The 26,155-nt window shown below is 35.2% G+C and overlaps 1 protein-coding gene across 3 annotated transcripts in view; it reads left to right on the forward strand.

The window, feature by feature from the left end:
- The window catches only part of EDIL3 (EGF like repeats and discoidin domains 3), a 411,932-nt gene that overhangs the window by 237,864 nt on the left and 147,913 nt on the right, over positions 1-26,155 (forward strand). For all 3 annotated transcript variants that reach the window (XM_057739846.1, XM_057739855.1, XM_057739863.1), the window contains one exon: positions 17,065-17,246. In XM_057739846.1, coding sequence (XP_057595829.1) covers positions 17,065-17,246 — 182 coding nt within the window. The remainder of the gene's footprint in view (positions 1-17,064; positions 17,247-26,155) is intronic.

A 26,155-nucleotide genomic window follows, 5' to 3' on the forward strand; every position in this document is an offset into this window, starting at 1 on the left:
AGAACTATTAGCTGTGTTCTGGTGTTTGGTCTAGTCATAAAAAGTAAAAGTTTTTTTTTAATATTCTGGGGATAGTGACACTATTACCTGAAAATATTATAGGGTAATATATAAAATTCTGTGCAATAAAATGGATAAGCCAATATAACAGAAAAAAAATTTATTTCATTTTCCCAGTCTGGTAATAAGCCCTCAGATTCTGGTTTCTTATTAATATGACCTGTAAGGAAATTTTGTAGGTTTGGTTCAACTGTATCAATTGTAGGATTGCCTAATTGCCTAATACCAGTAATATGGGAATGAGGAATTGTTAAAAAAATTAAAACATGCACCCCTAAGAAAAAAAATAAACATAAATCATATACATTTCCTCATTTCCACAATTCTAAAATGTATGCCTTTATATTGAAGCATATTAACATCTCTGACTTTGGTATGCATCTTAAAACCATTGATATATTAACAGTACAGAATAAAATGGTACACAATAATGGGATCTTTGTCTCACTGAAGGGTATTAAATTAATAGTAAAACAAAATTTAGGTAACATGACCGTTCCAAAAAATGTACTACCAGCAAGCATTTATATCTAAGCTAAGCTATGTAAGTAATGATTTTTAAATCAATAGAATAAAAATATGGATTAATAATAAAGCAAATGATGCATAAATTTGTGCTGCCCATTTGTATTTCCCATTGCATGAATACTTTACCACTATTTACATCAGGCCACATCTGTAGAAGCCAGTGTATTTGCCCACAGATTAGCCTTCCCAAATATGGAGATGTGTTTAGAATAATTCAAAACCAATAAGATCATTACACAACATTTCTCTCTCACCACCACCCCCACACACACACCCCTACCTTAATTAGAAAATAGTTTAATTTTTTTTCTAGACACCATTATCTATCAAGTAGTTTCTAGGGAGTATCTCTGTGCACTTAGCAACAAGTGAAAGCATCTCTGATGGTCTAACTGGAAAAACTATGGACATATCACTTGTTTTGAATGACCCTTTAATGTTTTTTTAAACATTTTTTTTTCTGATTACAAGGTTACATATATAAGTAAAAAAGAACACTTGGAAAATAAAATTGTTTTAATTTATTTTCATTCTGAAATAGAGTCCATTTAAATCGACCAGTTATAGTATACTACCAAAGGCTATCCTTAAAACATTTATTTATTGTTACTTTACTCTTTCTAGAGTGTGTCTAACATGTGCCCAGTTGGTCAAATCCCATTTCAAATCTAAAGTTTTTCAAGAATAGACATTGTTTCTTCACTGTATTAGGCTCTGTAACACCTAAAATACCTACGTGGATAAGGTTAGAGATTTGACAAACCCAGGCAATTGAATAGCTAAGATTTCTTGAGAAAGTGAGAGTAAAATATCTGAGAGAGAGGAGAGATGCCTTCATCTATATTGATTAACATAAAAATGTGAAGCACATTATCACTTATTTAAACATATGAACAGACCACTAGATACATGTAATTCAAATTTAAGCTGAATTTTTTAAAAAAGAAAAATATTGGAAAATTGTATGGGCTTGCTCTTACACTTTTTAACAGCATATAAGTACAAAGGAGTGACTGTTTTTCATTCTAGTCACAGCTTCTCTACTCTCTAGGATATAATAGTATATACAGTTTTTGAAATTCTAGGAGCTAGCTAGCCAAGTAAATTGTCTACAGGCTGTTTTTATTACTGGTTGAAATGATTTTTTTTTTTTTTTTTTAGTATTCTACCTTAACCAGAGAGCATTGATAGAAGTTAAATACTGTAAAAATCATGTTTCAGTTAATAATTCACATTATTAAATAGCCATGCTTATGAGAAATGGGAGTTAAAACTGAAAATGATTGTAAGCTGTGTGGAGCAAATATAATCGATTTATTTTCTTCGTATTTAGATTTAATCTGTTAGCGCAGATAATGAATCTTGGATCTACAATAAAGTGAATATGAAAGAAAAGAGAAATACGCAGGGGATATCCAAGTTTCTTGCACATAAATGTTTGATTGGTGTCTTTATTTTTCTAATGATTGTTGTGCATCTAAATACAAAGCTATTAAAAACAAAAATTAACAGTTATTACAAAGGAAATCCTAGTTCTTGATAAAGTGATGATATAACTTTTGGAAATTATATGTAAGCTTTTACCTTTGTATCCTAAATTAGACTAATGCTGTGATATTTACCCAGGTGCTAATATCTTGTTTGAAAATATTAACATTGAAAACAGTTGCTTGCATAATTTTGCCTTATATCACAGTTGGCTTTCTTATAAGTGAACATATGAAAGCAGTTGGTATATCGTAAGGAGAAAATAAAGAGCAAGAGAGAAGAAGAAAGTTGTAGAAATCCTTAAGGTAGGCAGTTCATCACAATCATTTTCTGTAGATCTCTAGCTATAAAATGATGCTAACTTTAAATTAGCATCACTTGAACCTTAAAAGACTAGAGTACGAAATGTCATGCCTGTGCCTTGCTCACAGAAAAGGTTCAACAGATATTTTCAAAATGTTGAATGAATAACAACCAATGTTGACCCTTCAGTCTACAAGCCATTGCAGCAACAAAGATGAAGAAGGCAAAGTGAGCTAGGTTACTACTCTTTGTGTTTATAAACATTATGGCCACGTGCCCTGCTTGTCATTTCACATCTTTCTCCACACTGCTTAAGACATAATGCAGCAAACAGAATGTCCCCAGAACATCATATCACAGTGTTTATCATGACCCTTTGGAAATAGATACACCTGGGGTCAGATATTCCTTCTCTGACTTTAGCAGAGGGGTTATTTAACCTCTCTGAGCCTCAGTTGCCTCAACTAAAATTGGGACTGAGACTGCTTATTATTCATGGAGTTATTTTGGGGCTGAAATGCCTGACATATTTTTCTCTGCAATAAATATGTTCTGGCTTCATTTTTATTCTTCAAGAATGTCTGTGAGAGAAAAGATCCATACCTTTGCAGCAAAGAAGTTTCCTCTGAAACTGTCTCTTCACTTTACTTTGTTTCTTGACACTTCATAAGAAACCAGTATTCATGCATGGTTTCCTTATATCTCAAAATCGGATCAAAAAAGAGTTGGCTAGGTGCTAAGGGGCGTTTCATGATTTTTCTTCCAATACATCCCCTTTATGTCTTTGTAAATCTGAAACAATGAATATTAACATTCTTCTCATATTGATTGGAAAAATAAGCTATGATCAAACAAAACAAAAAAAATGGTTATGCTGAAGATATGGGAACCAGGTATCACTTAGTTTGGGGGGAAGTGGTTTGTTACTTTACTCTCAGTTATGGACTTGAGGAAATGAGATTTCTTTGATCACTGCAACAAAATTGCCGCCAGCTAAAACTTTATCTCCATCTAACCTAAAGATAGGATTATTCAGGTATTAAATTGGCAAAAAAACTTGATTATAAAGGCACTTTTCAGGGTTGTAATCTGGTTTATCAAAGTGTTAATACAAGACTTTTTCCATAGGAGAGATCCCTATTTTGTACCACAATGAAGAAAAGTGCCTGCAAGTCACAGACCTATTTTAAAAAGAGATTATTTAATTAGTTATTTTATTTCTAGTGAGTCTGGCAATATACTGTGGGGAATCATTTTGTTTTCATTCATTGTAAGAAGCTATAGTTTATATTTCCCCCAGGCAGAGATTTATCTGACAATTTGAATGCTTTGGTGACAGAATTATCTCATGATGAATATGATATTAAGGAGACGCCAAGTGACATGACATTTTCAATCATTTTCAGTAACTGTTCATGATTAATAATTGTGTATGTATTTTAATTTTTATTAAAGAATATTTTGTATGGGAAATGGGAGTAGATGTTCTACTCTTATTTCCTGAATAAGAAGTGAATGCATGTAAAACTTGGGTAAACTGGAAGTATATTTTTCAATCTTCGGTCTTCAGATAGTCACAGTGGAAGTCAGTCTCTCCCATCCATAACTTTTAACTCTTAACTTTTGCTTCATAGCAATAAAATAACAACCATAACAACTGCAGTGTAAGACTTGCCATTCACTAAGGGCATATTGATTGCCCTAGGTTTACTATATGCTTACCATATATTGTTTCTAACCTATGGAACAAACCTAAGGTCACTGTTATTTTCCCAGTAATACAGATGATTAACTCACAGTTTCCATACTTTGCTATATATTGGTATCACCCTGATTTTTAAAAAATACAGATACCTAGAACTGCATTTTCATTCATGCCCTTAACCAAAATTGCAACTGATTGATGAACTTATATAATAGAAAATTTGCCAAGACTCCATAAGTCACTTTACATATATCACAAGTCACTTAATTGTTACCTTATTTCTCCAAGTAAATTACTTACATTTGTAAATTGTATGATCCTATGAAATTGTGAACCTTTAAGTCTTAATATAAAATGAATGTTTCTATTTTCTTTTTATCTTTTCAGTTTTGGTTTAGCTGAGCAGGTAACTTTTGAAAGTACTAAGGCACCAAGGATATATTGTCATAATCCCCTACTTGAGCAATTTATAGTTCACACGGTCATTTCTTTTTTCTGTAACTGAAAAGGTTTTGAGTAACTGAAGAAAAATGTTCAACTAATGAAATATTTTCTTAGTAATGCAAGGTAAAATTTATATCCCTGGTTCTATTTATTTTTGTGTAATTTATCATTGCTGTATATTAATAATAGTAGCTATATGCTGCTGTATCCTAATGACTGTTAAGTTACAAAATAGCTGCTTTTAATACTTTTTGAAGCATTTGACTAAAATGAAGGATTCCTAAGAAAAGCAAATCACTATTTTCCTCATTTGCACAGGAATTTAGAAATGATAATAGTTCCTCCATCTCCATTTTGGGTTAATGACCGTGCTTTATTTTATGTTTGTGATTTGTTGGCCCTTATCTGATTCCTGGTTAAGCTTGTAAATACATAACTGGGGTGGTGAGCTATCCAACATAAGTAAGATAGTAAGATGAAACCCTCTAGAGAAACTAGTCTTTTACATAATTCCAAAGTAAGTGAAACATTAAGTTCTCTTTTAAGTAAAAGCTTAAGAAAAAGTGTGAAATTTGAGTTTTGACTACTTTTTCAAAATGTAAAACTTCCTAATGGGCAGTCATAGGATTATTTGTAGTTTAAAACTTTACGTTTGTCATCTGTTTTAAACGTAAGTTTATAAGAAGCATATCTCTTTGCTTAATCATTAGGTCAAACTACATAACAATAATGTATTCTGTTTGAAAATAGCAATGTATCCCATTATGAATATTTTGTTGAACATAGCTATATAGAATATTATATATTCACCACCTTTTCAGCAGGTGAAGATTTAAATCCAGATTTAGGATTTTTAATACCTAATTTCTCTGAAATGTATGTCTGCATTATTAGGTAGCTCTGATACACACTTTAGTTGTTTTTTTCCTACAAAATTGTCCAACAAAAATGAACAATTTAACCTGAACATAGCAAAATATCAGGGTCTACTTTATTATTATATATAACTGTGAAAAGAGGCAAAAATTAAATTTCCTATTTTAATAGGATGACCTATATTCATTACATTATAAAATAGATCTCAGATAAATCTCAGATAAGAGATAATATATGAAAAACTGGCTTAGCAGAAGCCAGTTTTGTAATAAAATTGTTACTCTATTAAATTCTCCTAGAATACTCTTTCTGTAAAATTCATAAAGCATCCTTAGTTTTCATAGCTTAACATTTGTTTTGTTTAAAATTCTATGTTGCATTTTCCCTTTAAGAACTACCAAAGGCATTGTAAATACTATATGCAAAGCATTTGTGATACTTCCTTCTCTAGGAATGTTGGATCAGTAAATGGGTTATTATCAAGAATTTATCTTCTGTCTCAGTTCTATACTGGAAATGCTGACAAAAGATTTACTTTTTTATTTAGTTTGGAAGAAGGAAAAACAATAGAGCTGAGGTTGTGACAGGGAGAGCAGACTTAAAAAAATTACTTGAGAGAACCTTTAGTTCCCTTTTCCAACTCCAATACCTCTCTGACTATGAGTATTATCTATTTATTTTCTCTATGACAAACGCTTCTTTATATTTTTAGGAGTGAATGTACATGTAAATATCTCTAGAATTCAAATAATCAAATCACTTACTGTATACTGCTAGGCTTGATTTTGCCCTCCATCCTTTGTTCTACCAACTTTCCAAAGTATGCTGGCATTAGAGAGGGCTCATTATGCTGTACCTGCCATCTGCAGTGGCTTCCTGTTTGTTCTCTTCTTGCTTAGTTTCTTTTGACCTCTGGAACACTGAGACTTCATACTTGACCTGAGATAACATCTAGCATGAAGAAAAGCAAAGCTGCATTGTACAGGAAAAAAATGGCTAGATAGCTGATCATTGGATATGGGACAGTGATTTATCTCTCAAATAAAAATCTGTTTGACATGCCAATCTTATTTCTTTATAACAAAACATCAGAGGCAATGCCTTGCAGTACTTATCCTGATAGGCATTTACCAAAGACACTTAAAAGATGTAAATAACTTCTAAGTGTGGACAAGTGTCTTCTGCATAGAGGTATTTGAATATTTACATTTGGTATTCGACTCATGTTTCTTGAAGTAACTGAATCCTACCTTAAGCATTTACCTTGTCATTATACCCCTTTTCAGCTCTTTCCTGTGCAGATGTATGTTTTGTCGGAAGGCAAGAATAGGTATATATCTGCAGGTTTTTGAATTCCAGGCATTTGACTCTACAGACAAATGTTTCATCAAACCATGTTGTTATCTTCATAGTTGGTAAAAGATGAATTGTACAGTGGAAGTGGAAGCCTGAGTACAAGTTACTGAAATCTTGCCTGGCTGCAAAAGTGCATTCAGTGCTTGAAAAGCCCATATGCTTTTCTCTTTTGAAAGAATACATTTTAAACAAACTAAAATATGTTCTTTGATTGTCCTATGGCAATTCTGTTAACTGTGCTAGGATGATAATATTAGATTTGATTGACTTTTGTGAATTATCTCCATACAAATTTTGGCCTTTGAATACTAGAGTCTATAGGCCCTACTATTTAAATAACACTATCATTCTGCATCAATGTGCTCAAAAAATTAGCTTGGGGAAATATTAACGGACAATTTCCTATTCTAATTTAGTTTATTCATGAGTTCAATTTTTTTCCAGAATTTAAAACAATTAATTTAAACCGATAGTACATCATAATTGACTTGAGATAATACAGTGTGAAGAAAAGCATAGCCACATTTTACAGGAAAATAGCTAGATGGTTGATAATTGAATTTGTAACTTCATGAAGGCTGGTTTTCATTCCAGATATTTCCTCTACCTCCGAGAGTTAATTCTTATATATTTCAAGTGTTCCAGCATACCAAGGAAGTATTTCTGGTTTTAACACCCACCCAGTATGTAGAATCCTTAGAGTGACAGTATCTGTATTCAGAAGATTAATTCAGTTTCAAGAAAGGAATAGAAGTAACTTCAAAAAAGCCATGATTTGTTTTCATTTATGTTAACCCACAATATTGAGAACTGCCAATTGTAAGGCACTGTGCTAAGTGCTTTAGAAACATAAATAATGCAAAAGGCATGGTTTCTACCTTTAAGAAGTTTATTATCTAAGAGAAAAAAATATGTACAAATAGTTGTTCCTCATCATTTATCTCAGGCACCTCTGAGCTTTCCAATATTGAAAATAATAGAGTACAGTTCTTAATAGAATGGGGAAAATTCTTTAGTGGCCACATATCACAGAATCAGTCTTTAAGATTCTGAAGAAAATTGGCATTTATCAAGGGTAAGCAGCCCATTTGATGCAAAGAAATAGAGTTTTCTCCAAGGTGCACATGCATTTTATGTGAATTCCAAATAAGCTTAACTAATTTTTGGACACCATTTTGATGATTTTGCAACTACTAGTTTCCCTAAGCAAGGTTACTGTGGCCATATGTGAAATCTATGTCCTGATACAAACAAGCATTCTCTAAGTGTAGAAAGAAAAACATCATCAAGTGGGATTTTCACTTTAAGTCCTTTTAAGGTGATCGCTCCCAGTGCAATGTGGACTCACTGGCTGACCCCTGAGGGTGCTCCATGGGGATTTGTGAGTGAAGGGAAAGCTGTGGTGTGTGTGTCCACCTTCACATTCACACCATGTCCAGGGAGTTCCTTCCCATCTCCCCACCACCAAACCAGTGTATCCAAACCCTGTTCCTGAGATCAGCCTTTCTTATACTTCCTGTCATCATTCTCTCTCTCGTCCTCTTTCCTTTGACACAGCTCCCCAACGCCAGAAAAATGATAGCCTGAGAGAAATCAGCAAGTGTGTGTGTGTGTGTGTGTATGTGGGGGGTGGGGGGCTTAAGTGACAAGATTCACAAGCAAAAAATCTTCAGGGCTCCTTTTAACCCCTGAGCCACGGTGTGAGGAATAGTGGCCTTGATCTCTCCCTCACCAATTTAGAACCTAGTCTCAAGACAACTCTAAAATAGAACAAACGCTAGGAATAAAAGAAAGGCCGTGGTCCAGGTGGCACAGAGGGAAGTTTCTGCTTGAATCAGCATTCGTTTCTGCAGTATTGGAGGTCATCAGTAATTCCTTCACCAGTGTTTGTGTTCAGCACAATGATCGTGCTATGCTAAGCACAGCGGAGGACTCACACTCCTGTAAGATGAGATGCTCGGAGAAAGAGAAGACTAGAAATGTTTAAAGATTTGTTTCTTACGTGGCTTTAATTTGAAATCTTTTCATTCTGATGCCTGGATAGAGTGAATGAAAGCAGTACGTTCCTGTTACGGATTCAGCCGAGCATCTCCCTCATTTGAAAGGCTTAATCAGCACACTCAGGAACAAGATGTGAGACATCTTGAGGCACTGCCTCCTTGTCAGCTGCAAGATCAATAAAATGCAGATGCCATTCTTTGCCACACTCCAGAGAATGAGTTTGCAGAGTGAGAAGGACTTCACTTTGAAGCTATTTTATTTGCGCATGGACTTGGCAAAGGCAGAGAAGTCACTCTGGGGAGAGCACGTGAGGCTTGGCCCCAGCTGGCACAGCTGCTCTTGCTCAGCCTGCCAGGTGACATCATCACTTGCTCAGTTCCTGTGAACAGCAGGGCCTCAGGTCAGAAGGCCTTTCCAGGCCACTCAGACAATTCAGACAAAGCAGTTATTTAACTAATTATGTAAATGACACCTAAAAGCCTCTGATAATCAATGTTGATTGGACTCATTAATTTAGGATTATTGTTGAATCTGACAAAAGCAAGCACAAAACCAAAGACACGTAAACACAGGTCTTGTGGTCAGGAAACATAGACTGCCACGTCCTACTGCCCTATTGGGCAATGATCACATTGCCAGTGGGCCCACTCTAGGGGTAACGGTGGACAGTTTCAGGAATACCTGGTTGCTGTGTGGCAGCTAGTTGAAAGAGAAGTAACGCACTTGACTGGCAGTCCAATTTTTTTATTTTTACGGAAGAAATGCTCCTCGTCTTTACTCAGCATATAAACAACTTCTAAAGGCCTCAGTGTCTGTGTACTCTTGAGAGACTAAGAGAAATAATTTTTTAATTTAAAAATAAATTACACAAATAAAATGTTAAAATGTTAGCTGTAATTTTTACTGTTTATTTGTCTTTTATATTTATTTTTAAGATTAATTTTCTGCTAAGAATGAGGCTTGCTGCTGGATACTCTGCAGGATATAATCCCTGCCTACGAAGGGGCTCCCCATTTTGTGGGACAAGAAATGTACACACATGGATGAGCTGAGTGTGTTCTGGGAAGTTCCGGGTGTGGCCTCAGCATAGAAGCAGATTTTCAATTTTCAACCCTGTCCCTGTAGCCTGGTTGATGTGAATGTAGCCGGTAGGGTTCTGCATGGTAAGAGCAGGTGGGACTAAAACAGGTCCTCTCAAATGCAGTCCAGCAGCAAGGATAATTTTTGATAAAATTTTCAGGAAGGAATTAGATTCAAAGGTGTTATTGATGAGACATAGCCAGTCACTTACCTGGGAGCTGCTCTCTGCTATCTACTGTCTGCCACCCTCTAAGATACTCTATTTCTCTCCTTCATTCTGCATCTAATTATCACTTGCTCTGCTCAGTTTTAAGTTCTAAATGTACTTTGAACTCTTCCTCTTTTCCATTTCTCTTTTAGACTTGTATCATTTTTCACCTGATCCATGGTAGTAGCTTGCTATTTTGCCATAGTTTTGTCCCTTCTTAAATCATTTATATTAAACAACAATATCACCATAGTTAGAATCCTTCAGAAACTCCCCATCACTAATAGAATTAATTTTTCACAGCAAGATCTTCAGCAAAATAATCTAGGCTATATTTTCTTCATCATCCCATCTGTTCCTCTGACCAACCCATCTTGGTCTAGTAGTACTGGTCTGTCTCCACTTCCCTAGTCATACCAAGCTGTATCCTATCTCTCTGTCTGCCCTCCCTTTCTTCTTCATTATGTTAATCCCTACTCTATTCCAGGAAATCTTTCCCTGAAGCCCAGGCTAGGTTATAATTCCCTCTCCCATTCTCCCAGGGAATCCCATGCATCCAACATCACAGCATCTGCCATGTTACATTAAAGTGTGTTTATTTCTGTGTGTGCCTCTCCCCCTGAACTGAAAGCTCCTTCAGAAAGCCAGTACGGTAAACCTAGTGCAGTAACCAACTCCTGCTTCTCATTTAAAGATCGGATTTATGTCACCTCTCAGAAAGGCCACCTCCAATCATCTCACAGCCCCACCTGGTTCACTTTTTTTTTTTTTTTCACTTACCACATTATGGTATTTCCTTTTTTATTTAAGTGTTTGTTTATAGTTTGTCTCTCCACTAGACTATGAACTCTGAGAACTGAGACTTTTTCTGCCTTGGTCATCCCTGTAGCTCCACTGCCTAGAAAAGTGCCTGATATATAGCAGGCCTGTAATTAATATGCATTTTTCAAAACTGAATGTAATAAATGGGGAATGGATGGATGGATGGATGGATGGATGGATGGATGGATATTTTGATAGGCACATAGTAACAGGTCAATAAATTAGTCAGGACTGAATAAACCTGTCCATGTTAGATAAGCAGTATATAGGCTAATAATGGTAGCAGGTCAATTTTTTTAACACCTGTAAAGGGACACAGACCATCATAATACCTCAATATTTACTTCTGTGACTCACTGCCACAGACTGTTGCCTGCTGTTTTAATATATCCCAGTTTGTGAAAGCTCTGTCATATCCTGAGTACCACTAATAATATTCTACACGTTTCCTTCGTGTTAATTCTCCTATCCTCTATCCTAGTATGTGTATGCACACACCCCCATATAAAATCACAACAGAAGAAAAAAAATCAGAATCAACTTTTAAAGAATTACTGAACCTATCACTCTGTCAGTCGATATCATTTTCTGTTTGTGCAGCAGAGCATTTGGCTTAAGTTCCAGACTCATCTTTTATGAGTTTAACTTCCCTCCTCACAGGTTTCCTTGTTTATGAAATAGGTGTGATAACCTTTTATTCCCTGAAATATTATTTTGGTAATGTGGGGAAACACATGTGGGTACACTTTTCAAACTTCAGAATGTGATATGCTTCATCTAATATTGTTTTTCATCAAGTATTATTTTATATCCTTCCCTCATTTATGGATAGTGATAGCAGTGTATATCTCCAGATTATCTTTCTTTTATGCATCTTATTGTTCACAGCTTAAGGTCACTTAATCTTAGGTGTATAATCATTTGCATTCTGAATTGCAACTCCTTCATTAGTTTTTATAACTGTTGTATTTAATAGGACATTGGGGAAGTGGATGGCACAGGCAAAAGAAAATTGGATTTTGAACCTTTTATTATGATGACATCCATTTGATTGTGGTCCAAATGATTAGAGAAGAAAAGCTGCTGTTGTGACAACTTTCCAGTGTGAAATAAAGTGTAAGAGTTGGATTTGCTTATTAGTTTACTGTTTAGGAAAATAAAGCCCCCAATACCAATATCGAGCACATATTTACTGAGCTCTTCTTGTGTAGAAGCCAAGCCACTGTGAGCATCTAAGAATGCAGCAGTGTAAGATCTGGTGCCTGCTGCACAGGAGCTAAAAGGCCCAGGATCACCTCATCTCTAAAGAGAGACATGCACGTGACTGTGTAGAACCAAGCTCATTATTAACAATTTTTAGTTATAAAGGCAAAGCACTGTTTATCTTTCATTACCTCACATCTGGTGAATTATGGGCCACCGTAACCACAGTCTCTAAAATGAGAAAAAATGAGGACCACTCAGTTTTTAAGGAATTAAGCTTATACCTCACAGACTCATGCTTTGGTCAAGAATCCCTCATTGTCTTGATCCTTCTGCTGGGGTTTAGTGATCAGCAACATGAAGTATAGTATGTAAGTGAAGGTTGTGAAAGTTTATTTAAAAAAGAAAAACAACAACAAAAAACCCCCAAAACAATAACTTATAGAACGGAGGACTGAGAAAAGAAATATTCATCAATTTGACATCACAGCAGTGAGATAGCTCATGTGAAAATATTTTGTAAGCTGTGAAGCCCTATCTAAATACAGCATGACAATATATTTTTTAAATTACATTTTATTTGAATGAATGACTGTTGAGGGCATGTCAAAGATTGGGAGCCTTATGGCAGAATAAAAAAATGCAAATATATTTTTTAAATTGCTCATTGGTGTTTAGCCTACATGATAATGCAACAGTTCACAGCCATTGTGTTTGCTCATATGGTAGCTAATAAGGGGAGGTTGGTAAGTTAAGAGTACTGACAAAGTAGACATACTGAATAGTGTGGTTTGAGGTCTAATTTTGTTTAAAATGGTTACAAATTCAGTGAGGATATCCAATTCAGCATAGTTCTTTAGAAGTAAACAACTAAACGGTACAGAGTTCTTTCTGAGGCTATCTTGCAGTTTAATTAATCAAAGCTGGCTCTCTAACTCTGCCATTCCACTGATTGGCCTACAATAAATGGCCTCCCTGCCTGCTGCATTTTTCCATCCAAACATTGTACAAATCAAGGACAAGCATTCTTGAGACTCTTTTTAATGGCAATATTCTTAAAAAACCAGCCTCCTGCAGTTGCTTAAAATCAAAGTGTCATCATGAAAGTTTCTTAGTGCTTTTATGAAATCTGTAAAGATCTTGAAGTTTGACATGCAAAGCAAAGCAAGAATCCAAAGACTAAATGTTTGAGTTTTCAATGTCAATTTTTTAGGAATGTGAAAATCAGATTATCATCTGTGGCTTCTAATACTGTGATTCTAAAAATGAATGGCCTCTTAATTTAATGACTTCAAAGTGAAATAGTGCACCTTTATAAAGTGCTGAAGAGTTCTACATACAATGCTTTAGAAAAGATCTTACTACCTAAATTTAACTTATCAAGTGAATGATTTGTCAGTTGTCAATCACAAACATGCAGTTTTTGCTGTATTAATGTCATCCTTACTAATAACAACTGATTAAGATGATTACTTATCCACACATTTTTGTCTTTATAAAAAGTGTTTAAAGGTTTTAAATTCATTGGGGAAATGTTGGTAAGTAATGTGCTTAGAACTACTTGTTATCTGACCCTGGAATAGAAAAAAGAAACATGTTTAGGTTTCGTGAAAAAAATGGATACCAGTGAAAAATATCTTTGTAACTTTTTTGGGGGGGGGGGTACACCAAGTTCAATCATCTGTTTTAATACACATATCCCCGTATTCCCTCCCTCCCTCGACTCCCCCCCCACCCTCCCTCCAGTCCCCCCCACCCTCCCCGTCCCAGTTCTCTAAAGCATCTTCCATCCTCGAGTTGAACTCCCTTTGTTATACAACAACTTCCCACTGGCTATCTATTTTACAGTTGGTAGTATATATATGTCTGTGCTACTCTCTTGCTTTGTCTCAGCTTCCCCTTCACCCCCTGCCCCCCCCAAACCTCAAGTTTTCCAGTCCATTCTCTGCATCTGCGTCCTTGTTCTTGTCACTGAGTTCATCAGTACCATTTTTAGATTCCGTATATGTGAGTTAGCATACAATATTTGTCTTTCTCTTTCTGACTTACTTCACTCTGTATGACAGACTCTAGGTCTATCCACCTCATGACATATAGCTCCATCTCATCCCTTTTTATAGCTGAGTAATATTCCATTGTATGTATATGCCACATCTTCTTTATCCATTCATTTGTTGATGGGCATTTAGGTTGCTTCCATGTCCTGGCTATTGTAAATAGTGCTGCAATAAACATTATGGTACATGTTTCTTTTGGGATTATGGTTTTCTTTGGGTATATACCCAGTAGTGGGATTACTGGATCATATGGTAGTTCTATTTGTAGTTTTTTAAGAAACCTCCAAACTGTTTTGCATAGTGGCTGTACCAACTTACATTCCCACCAACAGTGCAGGAGAGTTCCCTTTTCTCCACACCCTCTCCAACATTTGTTGTTTCCAGATTTTGTGATGATGGCCATTCTGATCAGTGTGAGGTGATACCTCATTGTGGCTTTGACTTGCATTTCTCTGATGATTAGTGATGTTGAGCATCTTTTCATGTGTTTGTTGGCCATCTGTATGTCTTCTTTGGAGAAATGTCTATTTAGGTCTTTCGCCCATTTGTGGATTGGGTTATTTGCTTTTTTGGTATTAAGCTGCATGAGCTGCTTGTATATTTTGGAGGTTAATCCTTTGTCCGTTTTTTCATAGGCAAGTATTTTTTCCCATTCTGAGGGTTGCCTTCTAGTCTTGTTTATGGTTTCTTTCACTGTGCAAAAGCTTTGAAGTTTCATGAGGTCCCATTTGTTTATTCTTGATTTTATGTCCATGATTCTAGGAGGTGGGTGCAAAAGGATCTTGCTTTGATGGATGTCATAGAGTGTTCTGCCTATGTTTTCCTCTAGGAGTTTTATAGTGTCTGGCCTTACATGTAGGTCTTTAATCCATTTTGAGTTTATTTTTGTGTATCGTGTTAGGAAGTGTTCTAATTTCATTCTTTTACATGTTGCTGTCCAATTTTCCCAGCACCACTTATTGAAGAGGCTGTCTTTTTTCCATTGTATATCTGTGCCTCCTTTGTCAAAGATAAGGTGCCCATATGTGTTTGGGCTTACCTCTGAGTTCTCTATTCTATTCCATTGATCTTCCTTTCTATTTTTGTGCCAGTACCATCCTGTCTTGATCACTATGGCCTAGTAGTATAGTTCGAAGTCAGGAAGACTGATTCCACCAACTCCATTTTTCCTTCTCAAGATTGCTTTGGCTATTCGGGGTCTTTTGCGTTTCCATACAAATAGTAAGATTTCTTGCTCTAGTTCTGTGAAAAATGCCATTGGTAGTTTGATTGGGATTGCGTTGAATCTGTAAATTGCTTTGGGTAGTACAGTCATTTTCACTATGTTGATTCTTCCAAGGAACATGGTATATCCCTCCATCTGTTTGTGTCGTCTTTGATTTCATTCATCAGTGTCTTACAGTTTTCTGCATACAGATCTTTTGCCTCCTTAGGCAGGTTTATTCCTAGGTATTTTATTCTTTTGGTTGCAATGGTGAATGGGAGAGTTTCCTTAATTTCTCTTTCTGCTCTTCCATTGTTAGTGTATAGGAATGGAAGAGATTTCTCTTTGTAACTTTTTAAAATATTATAGTCCAGTGGCGGAGTTCTTCCTTTCATATTTTCAACCTCAGTCTGAATGTTAACATTTAATTACTGACAATTGTTAGACTTCAATAGTAATTAAAATCTAAAATATTCTTGGTAGCAGTCACTGATCAAGTTGACTTATATACACTAACATTTACTAATAGCAGTATGCTCCATTCATATTTCAGCAATAATATATTATTATAGTGTATTTTATAATAGAAATATCATTTCTTATACAAATCCAGTTTTGCAATAAGTTGAATATAGTATATGAAATGTTAATGAAATTAAGAAAACTAGGTATTACTTTTCATTATATCATAATTTTACTTATTCTGAATTTTCAAAACTGAATTCAAAATAAGTGTTCTTTCTGGTGAAACTTTAGGAAATAAGAAATTCAAGTGTATATGATATATATAGTACATATATAATTTTTAGATTGATTTAGCTTCATTTCTAATTTTGAAATATAAACACATTCGGTATCTGAGAACATATTATTTGAGTACATTATGCTTTAATCTTAGTGTTTTAAATTTTTATTAGGAAATTTATTTTGAATTTCTAAATTGCAAATTTAAAGAAAAATAAAAGAAAAAAGCTTAAATGTCTGTGTGGAATCCCTATTGGTAGAGTTATGGATTTTGAATTAAAAATATTAGAAGTGTAAATGTTTTAATATCTTGATTTACTGAGTGGTATTTATACTGCTCTATATAATGTCTGAGTGCTTACCTGCTTACTCCATAAAAAAAATTTGTCTTTATATTTCCTGTTACTTGTAGCATATCACAAGTTATTATTATAAAAGTTTTAAATGTTGACAGATTTACACAGTGCCCTTTCTGTAGAAGCATAACTGACAGTGGTTGTAAAAATTTAACTTAAAAAATTTATAGTAGTGAGAAATGCTAAGTCATTATGAAAATGATTTTGATACAAAACTCAGATGTAGACTAGTCAAGAAATAATGGATCAACAGATATTTATTGAGGAATTGTATTTGTGAGGCGTGCTAATGGGAATATAAAATATGAGATAGACCTTTTAAGCACATTATACTTTTGTTGATGTAATCAACAGAGGATAACAGTAGATAACGCAGAATCACGGTGCAGAAGGGACATGTCTGTTCAGCTGCCACATTCAAAGCAAAGGAAAAAGAGAGTGGCATGAGGAGAAAGAATTATTTCCTTCATGTAGTGATCGGTAACAAATCTGTAATGTCTGAGGGGCTTGAATGGCATGGTGGTCCAGGTTGAAATCACTTTAAAAATATCTCCCATCATATCTAACGGCCACATTTCGACATGGATTATTTCTAGTACATTCACTTTTTTTTCATCATTTGTTCCCAGAATGTTCGGGCCCATTGGGAATTGAAGGTGGAATAATTTCAAATCAGCAAATCACAGCTTCATCTACCCACCGTGCTCTTTTTGGACTTCAGAAATGGTATCCCTACTATGCACGTCTCAATAAGAAGGGGCTTATAAATGCCTGGACAGCTGCAGAAAATGACAGATGGCCATGGATTCAGGTAACAGATGGGATGGGACAAGGGTACTGCCAAGGCATGACCAGAGTCATTTCAGAAAGAAGGTTGTGTCCAAAGTGTGACTTTTCTTAATGGTCACAGAGGAAGGGGTGATTTAGCCAGAGTCCAAATTGAGTATAAACTCTGAAACTTTGGAAAGGTGAATATTCCATTGGAAAGTGTGTTATGAGGGTTAAAAATGTTAAAATTCTTGGGTTATAAATATCACTATCTTTAGTGCATTTGGAAGAGGGAGGTTTTCACATATGCCATGTGTTCATTAGTACTGTGTTAACATTTAATAGCAACTTTTGATACTTCGAGTATAAAAATTGTCTTTCCCTTCTCTTATTAGTGGTTCCACATGTGCAGATAAAAAATGTGCAACGGATTATGATAAGATCTCAAGTGTCTTCAGCACCCTCTTTCAATAGCTGAGTGTGTTTCAATTCATACTCTATTATTTATTATCATCAGTTAGCTATTCTTTTAAACATGAGAAAACAATTCCATAGCAAGATATTAGGTGATTTCCCAAAGATGTAATCGATGGTAGTAATGCCTGCATCTTATATTTTATCTACTTAAATACTTTTTGAGCCCTTAGCTGAAGTGAGACAGGAAACTACATATTTGGAGGCAGAAGAGGTGATCAAACCATAATTTCTGTGAAAGATTATACCTCTGTTGGTATGGAACATGGTAATAACATTTAACGAGTCATTCATGTATGCTGAAGAGAGGGAAAATCCAGTATACCCTGGGGTCAGAGGAAGAAGTAATTATCATGAGAAAGCCTCACAGGAAGACAGCTTTTGAGATAGGCCTTGGAAGATGGCTTTCAGTAGAGACTGGATGGATACCAAGGGAACAGCATGATCCAAGATGCTAGGAAAGAATCTGGGCAACGCCATATAGAGAATCATGACTTGTGTCTAGGTTGGTGGAAGAATGCATTCAAATTTAGTGTGTGAGTTCACTGTGCCATAGGATTTATACATACCAAAAGGTTTTGGCTTTATTCCTTCGGAATAGGGAGTTATTACAGAATTTTGATTTGTTAAGGTAGCTGATCTTTTTTATCTGTTGATTACATATTTTGAGTTGGAGGTAATTTTTAAGATGGGACTCTATTGTAACATTATTAGGTGCAAAAGATAGAGGCTAGTTTACAGGCAGTTGATAGAAAGGGAAATTGATTTACAGCCAAGTAGTATGATTTCTGTAGTACTTTCAAAACAGGGCCAAAATCTCCTTCAGTTATATCTTTGTTCAGATTTCTTATGAATTTTTACATAACATATATACATTTCTTTTATCTATATAGCTCTGTGTGGTTACCTGATAATCTTGTTGTTTTATGAATTGAATTTGCATACCTTTGCAGACACTGCTGCTTAAATTACCCATGATTTTTCTAATCTATAGGCACATGCACAAAGAAAATTCCACATAGTGGAAATGGGACCTCTGTATAATTTTGACCATAGACTAATGAAGTTCCAGTTAAGTTTTAAATGAACACAAAACAACAAAAAATTCTTGTATTCTATTTGCTAAAAATCATTCCAGAGACCATTTTTTTTTAAGTTGACCTTATGAAATGCATTTATATGATCAAGGCCATGATAAAACTTCAGAAATTAAGATTCATAGCAGAAATTGTAGAGCAACTGAGAGATGATGTCACAAGTTTGCATCAGGGCTTCTATTTGGCAGATTATGTTTGTGAGCGTCAGTGATTGTCTATATCAATAAACCATAAATAACATACTTTTGTAGTTTTTTTCTCTGAGAAACACCTTATGACTGTTTTATGTCCTGATTTTCACTTTGTCACAGTTTACTGCCTACTTAACACTATGCATCATTCTGTCTTTCAGAGTATGAATGAATTTTAAGTTTTCTTTATCCCAGTGATTATAGGTCGAAAAAACCTCAGTGAAACAGGACAGTGGGAGATAGACTCTTAGAGGAATTTAGATTAAATATAACTTTATCAACCTAAGTAGAATAATTTAATACTTCTTTTACTTCTAAGGGCAGTCTATTACTATTATTACTATGGTTATTATTATTTTGCCTTTGGTGTGAAGATGATGGAGAACTCTTAGAGAAGAACAGTAAAAGTAAATTAAAAGGGTTTATATTAGATGAGGAAATCTTGCCTATGATGGGAGGAAAACTGAAAACTCACCATTGTTATTCAATAAATACTTCATGATTGTGTTCAGAGTATTATGTTATTATATTCTTTAATAACATCTTATTTTCTACGTTATTTTTCTAAAAAGAAAATGTGTATCCCTTTCTTAAAAGAAAACCGTATCTAAGAGGCTCTAGGAAGTCTAATTATGTACCAAATATTCTTTGTTTGAGCATTATTAATTTCCCTTGTTGTTTAATTCTTTTATTTATATTCAGTCCTTCAAATGAATCATTTGAGTACTTTTCTTAAACTCACTTATAATGAGCACAGTATTCCCCTAATCTTTCAGGTGTAAGAAGCACATGCACTAATTAGTATTCAATTTCATTTTCTTCCTTGTCTTGATGAAATGAAAATTGAAATTGCCATTTTTAAATTTACACACTCAGCATGCAGTTATGGATAGTATCACAATGTTCATAATTGGTTCTGAATTTAAGGGGTTAGTGCAGTAAATACAGTTAAACAAAAACCTTTTTTTTTTTCCTTATTTTTTTCAAGTTTTTCTGACCTTTATTTCCTCACCCAGATTTTTTTCCAAGTAATAAATAACCACCACCATAAACACTAACTGGTTCATTAGCATTCTGGAATATCAATTACCCTTTTGACTGATATGTTAGAAATAACAACTTTGCACAATTATGGAAATATGCCTTGTATTATATAAAAACTAAAAGCTTATCTAAACCTTCTGGGAACTTTGCTCACTGAATCAGATCAGTCAGGATGATTATTTATTATTTATTTTAAAAGATAAATATTTTCAGTTCCTGTTATTTTTCTTTTTCTATAGCTACATGTAGTAAAATTTACTTTTTATTATTATTTTTTTAATTTCCAAGGTGATTTTATTTGTATATGTTCTTTCTGGGATGCGTATACATTGGATTTCTAGCCATTTATTTATTCATCCATTCAACAGACATTTACTAAATGAATGTCTACTCTGTGGTCTATTCTCTACTGGGTACTAGAAAAAAGACAGTACTTGCCTTCACAATGTTCTGAATCTAGGATATAGAAAAGTAAAAGACAGTAAACATAATAGTATAACATGTATAGCCTGGTCTTACATCATCTGCTAACCATTTTATTTGAACCATAGTATTTTAGTATATCCAGACAGTCTATTTTTAATAGAGCTTCTGTTAAACTAAAAACTACTTTAGCATATTTATAGAAAGTGAAAGGAGAGAAATCCCCATTACACTCTGTATTGCATAGCTATATTATTATATACTAATCTATTTGATGGGTATACTAAGGCAAAGCCGTAATTTTCATTCGAAAGTTAATTTACCAGTAGTTATTTCAGTGCTAGTATTTTATCACCGAGAAAAATAGATCTTGATCTTTCTCTTTTAAATAATTCATCACCCTTTTAGAAAATGTGAATATGATCTCAATATCTTCCTTTTCTATATGCCACAGAGTTTGGGGAGGTAATAATTTCTCAAACTGAAACGTGCACAGGAATCACACAGGTCACTGGATAAAAATAGAAACTTCTGGATTCTCCCACAGACCTATTTATTGCAGGTCATCCTCAGACTGCACCGTGAAAACATATCTCATCGGCTCATAAAGCCTGAATTTGTACTGCCTGAGATACATTAAAAATAAATGAATAAAATGCAAAAAACCACTTTTGCTTGATGATCTGGGCACTTTGTTGTTGGAACTGCAAGTAGTGATAACTGCCTGGGTGAAAGGAGAGGAAAGAACAGTGAAGAAAAATGAGCAAGAATAGTAGGAATTATGTGACCCACAAAAAGTCTATAAACTAGAGGGAGGCAGAACCTTGTTGTATATCCTAGTCAGAAGTGCGTCCCACCTTTAGCAGCAATTCCTAAGCAGTCATTATTCATTAGTCATAAAGTTTTTAAGTATTTTCAACAGTTAATGTTCTTAAATGGCTATTAGTTTCTTCTTTGTTAGAAAAATTTAAATACCTAAGAGCAAGACCATCTGATGTTTGCATTTTAAACGAAAATAATAGTTAGTGTAGAATACGCGGGCCCAGAAGAGACTTACGTGAGCACAAGTTATGTTATAAGTTCACATTTCTAGACTATAAATTCCACACAGGGTGGGTTGTTTTTTTTTTAAACTTTGTGAACCAGGTATTTAAAATGCTGCAAAAATAGAGTAATCATCTATTTCATTTCAAAAGCCTATATATAATGTGTGTGAAAACTTTTTTCGTACTTATAGGCACCTGAAGCTCCTTGAAACACAAAAACCATTTTTAAGAACATGGAATCTAAGAAGTAGATTTTTTTTGAAGTTGTTTTCTAGTTACAGAGCCTGAATTACACAGAGTCTAATCTGTCTTTATTACTTCTTCATTCAAGTAGAATATGTTTTACCTGTTTTTTTCCTGAAAAAAGTTACATTCGCAGATACACTCCCATCCATACTAAACATCTAAGGTTAATAACCTCTAGACATTAATATATTGCTTCTAATCATCTTTGTTTAAAGTAGTAATCCTGTATGGAAAATTAATATTTTCCTTCACGTTATTTGAAGTGAGCTTCCATGCATAGTTGTGTATGTTTTAAAAAAATGTTACTTTTTAATTTTTAAAAACAAAAAGGCACTTAGCATTAAGTAAAAATGACTTGGTGCATCTGTACTGAAAAATAATATATTAAGTCTCTATTTGGTCATTTACCACATATAGTGATACTAATGCGTATTGCATGCTTATTTGCTTTAAAGGAGGTGTTTTGGACCTAAAAACTCCAGATTCCCTGAGCTATGGGATAAATGACTAACCAGATAGCAGTTTTTCTCTAATGTATAAGAAGCTGCATTGGGAATCTCTTGTTTTTCCTCTAAGACTGCTTCCTCTCCCTCAGCACCCAAGACCTCAGTGATCTGGATTTCTTGCTGTTGCTCAGCTTCCCCTGGCTGTTTGCTGCTGCCGTAGTTGGGCACATACGCTTCATGGTTTTTTATTGACCATCTACCAATCTTCTTTAGATTCAGCTCCTTTATTGCCTTTTATATAAAGTGATTCCTGGAATTCCTGCTTTTTATCTCCAAAGCCAAAAGTGACTACACTGTCCTTTTTTTGCCACTCTGCTAACTATGTATTTCAATCATAGCAGTTAATATACTTAACATTAAAAGGGCCTTTGTTTACCTTTCTCCTACGTTACTTGAGAGTTAGTATTACACCTGATTTGTCTATTTCCATAGCACCTTGAATTAAAAAAAAACAAACTATGTTGGATAGATGCAGATAATTGATTGATAGAAGAATAGAGATTATTGAACAAAATAGATGGGAGAGAGAGAGTGGTTGTTTTCGCATGGTAACTATACTGCACTGAGTGGTACTGACAATGTCCAAACAACTTAGCTCACTCTCTGTGTTCAGCTGTTCAGCTGTTACATACCTACATGAGAATTGTGCCGTCTAAGCATGATCCCATTGGTGCCATATGTGCTACATCTCTCCACAATATAAGGAATTCCTCACCCATCTGAGCAGCAGAGGAATCAAGCTTTCTGTAATCCTGGTGGCCCATAATTTCCAACGTAATCACTGCAGACCACTTTTATATGCAATGTTAGATGGGTGGGTAATGTTTATAAGGTGTTTGCCAGGAATATGTACTCACTATACATTTTGGCCATGAGGAAACCATTTCCAATTTATCGTCTGTATTTACCAAGGTCGGGATTTTAAATGTATTGTGGTTCACTTAGTTCCCATTGCCTCATGAATATTACCAGAGTGATTTTTTTTTTTTTTTTAGTTTATGATACTGGTAGATTGAAATGGAGATCATCTGAATTGGTTGAAACTAACTTGCTCTTGTCATGGAAAAAACGAAACATTCAAAGTTTAATATCTCTGGTTTTCCAATCTACCTTGATCACTTTCATGGCAAACTTACTCTGGTTCCCTCTTCAAATCTCTTCATGTGACCATCTGGGCAGTCTCTGGGCTATATATCCCAAATTTTGACACTTAGGACTAAAGAAGACAGCACTCTGAGTTCCTATCATCTTTCAGAGCTTCTTGTAACTTTTCTTCGATATTGCCAAATGCACTCGTGAATGTGAGTCTGCTGTGCATGTGAATCCAACTTCAACCAGAGGTGTTAAACCTGCCTATGAGACTTGCCCATGGGAAATTTTGTTTATGAACCAGAGTAAGCTGCTGCCTCCAATGCAACAGTTCATCCCAAAAGGACTGCAGCAGCACCTCCTGCAAAGGCAGAGGAGGTCTACTGGCAGCCTGTGCTGGGTCCTTAGGGGTGAGAAATGCAGAGAAGCAAGGGAAAAAGTGAGACTCTGAGCTAAAGGTTTGATTGTCTCTTTATGTTTATCGTCTGGGAACTAGTGGGTTTACTCTTTGGATTGAGCTGAAGGAATCCCTTATTTCCACTGTAGACACTGAACAAATTTGTTCTGCCCCAAGGCCTCAGTGAAAACCTCCTTGTGTTGAAAATGTGACCGAGTACCAAGCCACCTGGCCTGATTCTGAAAGCTTTATGTTTTTGAGACAGTAATTAATTTGAAACCATTTCAATTTGAGGGATTTGGTTGTTGTTCAAAACTAACTGAATGTGGTTAGATTTAAGTGCAGAAAAAGTTACTCTAGACACTTATACTTAGGGTACAGCTGTGTCACTATTATGTGTTAGCTTTAAAATAATCTAACAGCTAGCACTATGTGCTTTCAACTACTTGGCATGTATTGAATCCATAATTCCATGTAACTGGTATTGTTCTTATCCCCACTAGTCAGATAGGGAAATCTAGGCACAGAAAGACAAGTTGTCCAAAATGATTAATCTAGTAAATTGCATAGTTGGGATTTAAATGCAGGCAGTTTGTGGGAGAGGCCAGCACTAAACCATTCCTAACCTCTGTACTATCCTTACTTTGAAAGCTCTTGGAAGTGCCCATTTACTTTTTTTTTTTTTGGAGATGAGGGGTAGGTACTGGTTGTGGGTATGGGGGAGTGTCTTGGATTTTCTTAAAGCTTTATAAAGTAGCTATTGTGTTTTATACAATTTATATCTGCCCATAAGCAAGCAGTTCACCTCTAGCCTGGGGCAGTAGTTCTCAAACATCAACTACATAAAAATTACCTGGAGAGCTTTTTAAATATAGTCCCTATCCTTAGAGTTTCTGAATTAATAGGTCAGAATTGGAACCCAGGGGACTAGATAATGAGCAGACACCTCAGGTGGACTGTGATATTGGTGATCCTTAGCAAAAAAGTAGTAATTGCTACCCTGCTGGAGCTCACAGTCTAGCGAGAGAGACATACTTCTCCTTGAATGTGCCCCTTTCACTATCAGAAGCAACTTAATTAAATAAATTAAGGTGCTGGAGAATAGTATATTGCTCTTCCAAATGAGACATCAGTGTGGGATATTTTAAAGTAATGGATGGCATCAAGACATCACAAATCTTAAGACCTAACTACTTAAGCTGCTTTGGTGATATTTTATTATTAACCTGCCTGTATCAGTTGTCTGCCTTAAGTGGAATCCCCATTCCTCCATAAACTGGAAATAGTAATGCCTAATTGTTTTCAAAGGATTTTTGCCTATGACATGAGACCTTCAATAATTAAGTCATAATTAAATAGTAAAAGGATCGTAAACTATCCACATCCCTGGGAGGACCAGGCTTTAAATGTTTTATTTTTAAATCCTCAGATGGGTCTTAGGAATCTTTAAGGAAGAAATACTTATTTTCTATGCAACCAGAGTATAATGAAAACATCAAAAGGCCATTTACATTTTAATTATTAAAGGTGAATTTAGCATATTCACCATTTTTGAGGATGACATTAAAGAGGTTATTTCAGACGGAAGGAATAGAATGAACAAAGTCACAGGGGAGATGGAGGGAACTCAAGGTATCACAGGGACTGGTTTACTATACCCAAAAGTTGGGTATATGTCAGGGAGATGGGGGGCTGGAGTGCAGAATAAGAGGATAAAAGTCTGCAAAGGTAAAGAGACACCAGAATGTGAAATACATCAATGTTGGATGAAGGTGGCACTTGATAGTTATTGAAGGTTTTTCAGCAGGTTATTAATACTGTCAGAACTAGAGTTTAGGAAGGTGGCATGTTGGTGGTGTGGTGTGCGTTGTGTAAGTGTGCAACACGAAGCCTAGTGCGGATGAGGCATTTAGTAAAATTTTATTGAATAAATGTTGTTTTTAAAGCAGAGGCAAGTCTAGGAGCAGGCACACCAGTTAAGAGACTTTTATGGCTAACTGCCCAGAGGAGGACCTGAATGAGACTGGTGGTGTTGAAATAAAAATAAAAGATCTAATCGTAAGAGGGTTTGAGGGTGCATCATTGACAAGTGATTGAATTGTGTGTTATGGGAGGGAAAGGAGGAAAAAAGTAAGAAAATTAAATTCCAGGGTTTTGAGCTTGAGCATGATTTTGGTTAACAGAAATATAGAAATCATTAACAGAAATATAGAAATCAGGAAAAGGAGGGAAAGTATGCATATATTTTGTGCCTTGGTGATTTACCTGGAGAAAATAACAGTATCCAGCATGAAGTTGAAAAAGTGAGTTTGCTCTGTACAGAGGGCGAAAGTGGATCAAGTGGATACCACTGCCATGTGACACTCTTCCTTATTACCACTGGCCATTTGGAGTCACAAGGCCACACCTTGTGGAATGGGAGGGTAGGTGGTGTCCACG

Source organism: Hippopotamus amphibius, chromosome 1 (assembly GCF_030028045.1).
Source record: "Hippopotamus amphibius kiboko isolate mHipAmp2 chromosome 1, mHipAmp2.hap2, whole genome shotgun sequence".
Classification (NCBI taxonomy): domain Eukaryota; kingdom Metazoa; phylum Chordata; class Mammalia; order Artiodactyla; family Hippopotamidae; genus Hippopotamus; species Hippopotamus amphibius.